The following is a 2,924-nucleotide window of genomic DNA, read 5'->3' as shown; positions in this document are numbered from 1 at the left end:
GGCTTCCTGCTGGTGCTGGAGCGGCCCGAGCCGGCGCAGGACCTCTTCGACTTCATCACGGAGCGCGGCGCCCTGGACGAGCCCCTGGCGCGCCGCTTCTTCGCGCAGGTCCTGGCCGCCGTGCGCCACTGCCACGGCTGCGGGGTCGTGCATCGCGACATCAAGGACGAGAACCTGCTGGTGGACCTGCGCTCGGGCGAGCTTAAACTCATCGACTTTGGCTCGGGCGCGCTGCTCAAGGACACGGTCTACACCGACTTCGACGGTGAGCACGGGTGTGGGGGGAACGTTCCAGCGACCATGGCGACGGGTAACGCCCGCAGGGGGGGTGACACAGAGGGACTGGTGACTGTTGGGCGGCCGCGCGCGCCTCTGGCATCCTCTCGTGGGCCAGGGCCCGCACACTGCTGTGGGAGGGCTGAGCGAGGGATCGCGAGCCGAATCGTGCTGGGTTGGGGGCGAGGGGTGTGTTCAGGACTGCTCCCTTTCCTGCGTTGGGGCGGTACATGGGTTCCCTGCGGGGGTTGGGGGTGCGTGGGATCCTTCAGGGCCGCGAGACTCTAGCTTGAGGAGTCCCAGCGATGCGCCAGTGTGACTCGAGGCGCAGCAGGGCTGGGTATGCGCTGGTGCCTAGAGGGTCCCCTCCATGAGGTAGGAGCGGCGCTACAGCGGGGCCTCCCCCTGTAGGGGCGGGAGCTGCGTGCGTGCTGAGCGCGGGGGCGCCGCGGCAGAAATCCCCGCATTGCGGAGCGCGGGGAAGCCGGGGCTCCCCGTCCGCCCCCTCCTTTTCACCCTCCTCCGCCTCCCTCCTCCGGCTCCCGCAGGCAGGCGCCGGGCGGGTGCGGGCTGTGAGGGATGGCGCTGCGGGTCCTGGTAGCCTCACATCACATCTGTTTGTTGTGAAACCCGAGCCCTTGCTCATGTGACCCGCTCCTCCTCCCAGCCGGGGCCAGCTGGGGGGGGGGGCTGGCCCCTCCCCTCCCTTCTCAAGGCCCCGCCCGCTGGGCCGCCGCCGGGGTTTTTCCAGGGTGATGACAAGCAGGATTTTGAGGCCTGGCTGTCTCTCCTGTGATTTAGGCCAAGGAGTTAATTATCGGAGAGCATGCCCAGCCTCACTCGGGCTGCTTGCTGCCAGCCTCGTGTGGCTCAGACCCCTGGGGTGGAAGTCCTAACTCCTTTGTATGCCTTATGTTCTCTCAGGCACCCGGGTATACAGCCCCCCAGAGTGGATCCGGTACCATCGCTACCACGGGCGCTCAGCCACCGTGTGGTCTTTGGGAGTGCTGCTTTATGACATGGTGTGCGGGGACATCCCTTTCGAGCAGGACGAGGAGATTCTCCGTGGTCGCCTGTTTTTCCGAAGGAGGGTCTCCCCAGGTGTGTGGGAGGTGTTGGGCCTAGTTGGCAGGAGGCGGGGAGACCTGACCCCCATGGTTTTCTGACTCCTCCTCTCCCCACAGAGTGTCAGCAACTCATTGGGTGGTGTCTGTCCCTGCGGCCCTCGGAGCGGCCCTCATTGGACCAAATCGCTGCCCACCCCTGGATGCTGGGTGCTGACGGGAGTGCCCCAGAGAGCTGTGATCTGCGGCTCTGCGCTCTGGACCCTGATGACGGGGCCAGCACCACGTCCAGCAGTGAGAGCTTATAAGGGCCTACGCCTGGTGTGGGGGAGCAATGGGACCACCTGCCTCGGCCAGCACCCCCAACGCCCCCAAACACTGAAGTTCTCCTGCCTGGGCTGTCTCCTTCTGCAGAAGCAGTGACCTCTGACCCCTGGTGACCTTTGCTTTGAGTGCCTTTTGAACGCTGGTCCCACGGGACTTGGTTTTCTCAAGCTCTGTCTGTCCAAAGACGGCTCCGGTCAAAGCGAGGTCTCGCCTGCCCTGGGTGGATACTTGAACCCAATACGCCCCTCTCTGTGCTGCTCTGTCTGGGAGGTGGCCTGCCCGTCTGTCTGACTGTGTCTGACCCGGAGCATTCTCTCAGTTGGACCCAGGGTCCCCGTGCCCATCACCCGCCCTCAGTCCTGCGGTGTGCGTCTGGGCATGTCCATGCACAAGCAATGCAACGTACGGGCCTCTGTGCCCGCCCGCCCACCCACGCGAGCTATGTCTGCGCGTGCCACGTCTGTTATTTATGGTGTGACCCCGTGGAGGGCGCCCCCGGCCCACCGGGGCTATTTATTGTTTAATTTATTTGTTGAGGCAACTTCCTCTGAGCAGCCCTGCCTCCTCCAGGCCCCTGGGGGCAGCGGGGAAGGGAGGAGAGGGGATGGCTTTGAGGTACACAGACACCCAGGTCCTGATTCCTGCGCCTGGTGTGTTCCTAGCCCCGCCTATGTCTGTCAGAAGATGAACTTGTACAGTGGCTAATTTAAGGGGAGTGGGTGACCCCAATACCTCCAGGCACTCTGCCCTGGGAGGGTGGGTTTTAAATTATTGACTTTGTACAGTCTGCTTGTTGGCTCTGAAAGCTGGGGGGTGGGGGGGGAACAGAGTCTCAAGCCTTTAATTTATTTTAGCACCTGTGTTTCTGTGGTCCCGGTGTGTGTAGGCATCGTGGATGGGGATTTCTTTCAGTTAAAAAGTGAGATGTCTGGAGATCATATTTTTTTATACAGGTATTTCAATTAAATTTTTTTTGTATATAGTGGATATCCTGTGTTTATTGGGTTTGGTGGCCTGGGGTGAGAGAAGGAGGCTCTGAGATAAAGGGATTTTTGACCTCTGGATAGCCCCCTTCCAGGCTTCCTGTGGGGGCAGGAGTTTTGCCCACTGGTAGAACCGGTGGGGGTCTACTCTCCTGGATAGCTAACCTGGCCCTTACCTCCCCTGCGGCAGAAGATACTGCTTGTGGCTTGTGGCCTACCTCACTACTCTTTTCTTCACATCCAGGGAGAGGCAGCTGGCTCCTTGGGAGCCTCT

At 61.7% G+C, this 2,924-nt stretch overlaps 1 protein-coding gene across 1 annotated transcript; it reads left to right on the top strand.

The window, feature by feature from the left end:
* Nucleotides 1–3: 3 nt before the first annotated feature.
* PIM3 (Pim-3 proto-oncogene, serine/threonine kinase) lies at nucleotides 4–2,649 on the top strand (the record flags this gene model as incomplete). Its single annotated transcript, XM_008066635.1, has 3 exons — nucleotides 4–265; nucleotides 1,201–1,377; nucleotides 1,461–2,649. Coding segments are annotated over 3 exons (627 nt in total), but the record flags the coding sequence as incomplete, so codon positions are not given.
* Between the last annotated feature and the right edge of the window lie 275 nt (nucleotides 2,650–2,924).

This window comes from Carlito syrichta, unplaced genomic scaffold, assembly GCF_000164805.1.
Source record: "Carlito syrichta isolate Samal-C Ts95f unplaced genomic scaffold, Tarsius_syrichta-2.0.1 Scaffold309041, whole genome shotgun sequence".
Lineage (NCBI taxonomy): Eukaryota > Metazoa > Chordata > Mammalia > Primates > Tarsiidae > Carlito > Carlito syrichta.
Note: the sequence above shows the minus strand (reverse complement) of the source record. Positions and strands in the feature narration are given on the sequence as shown.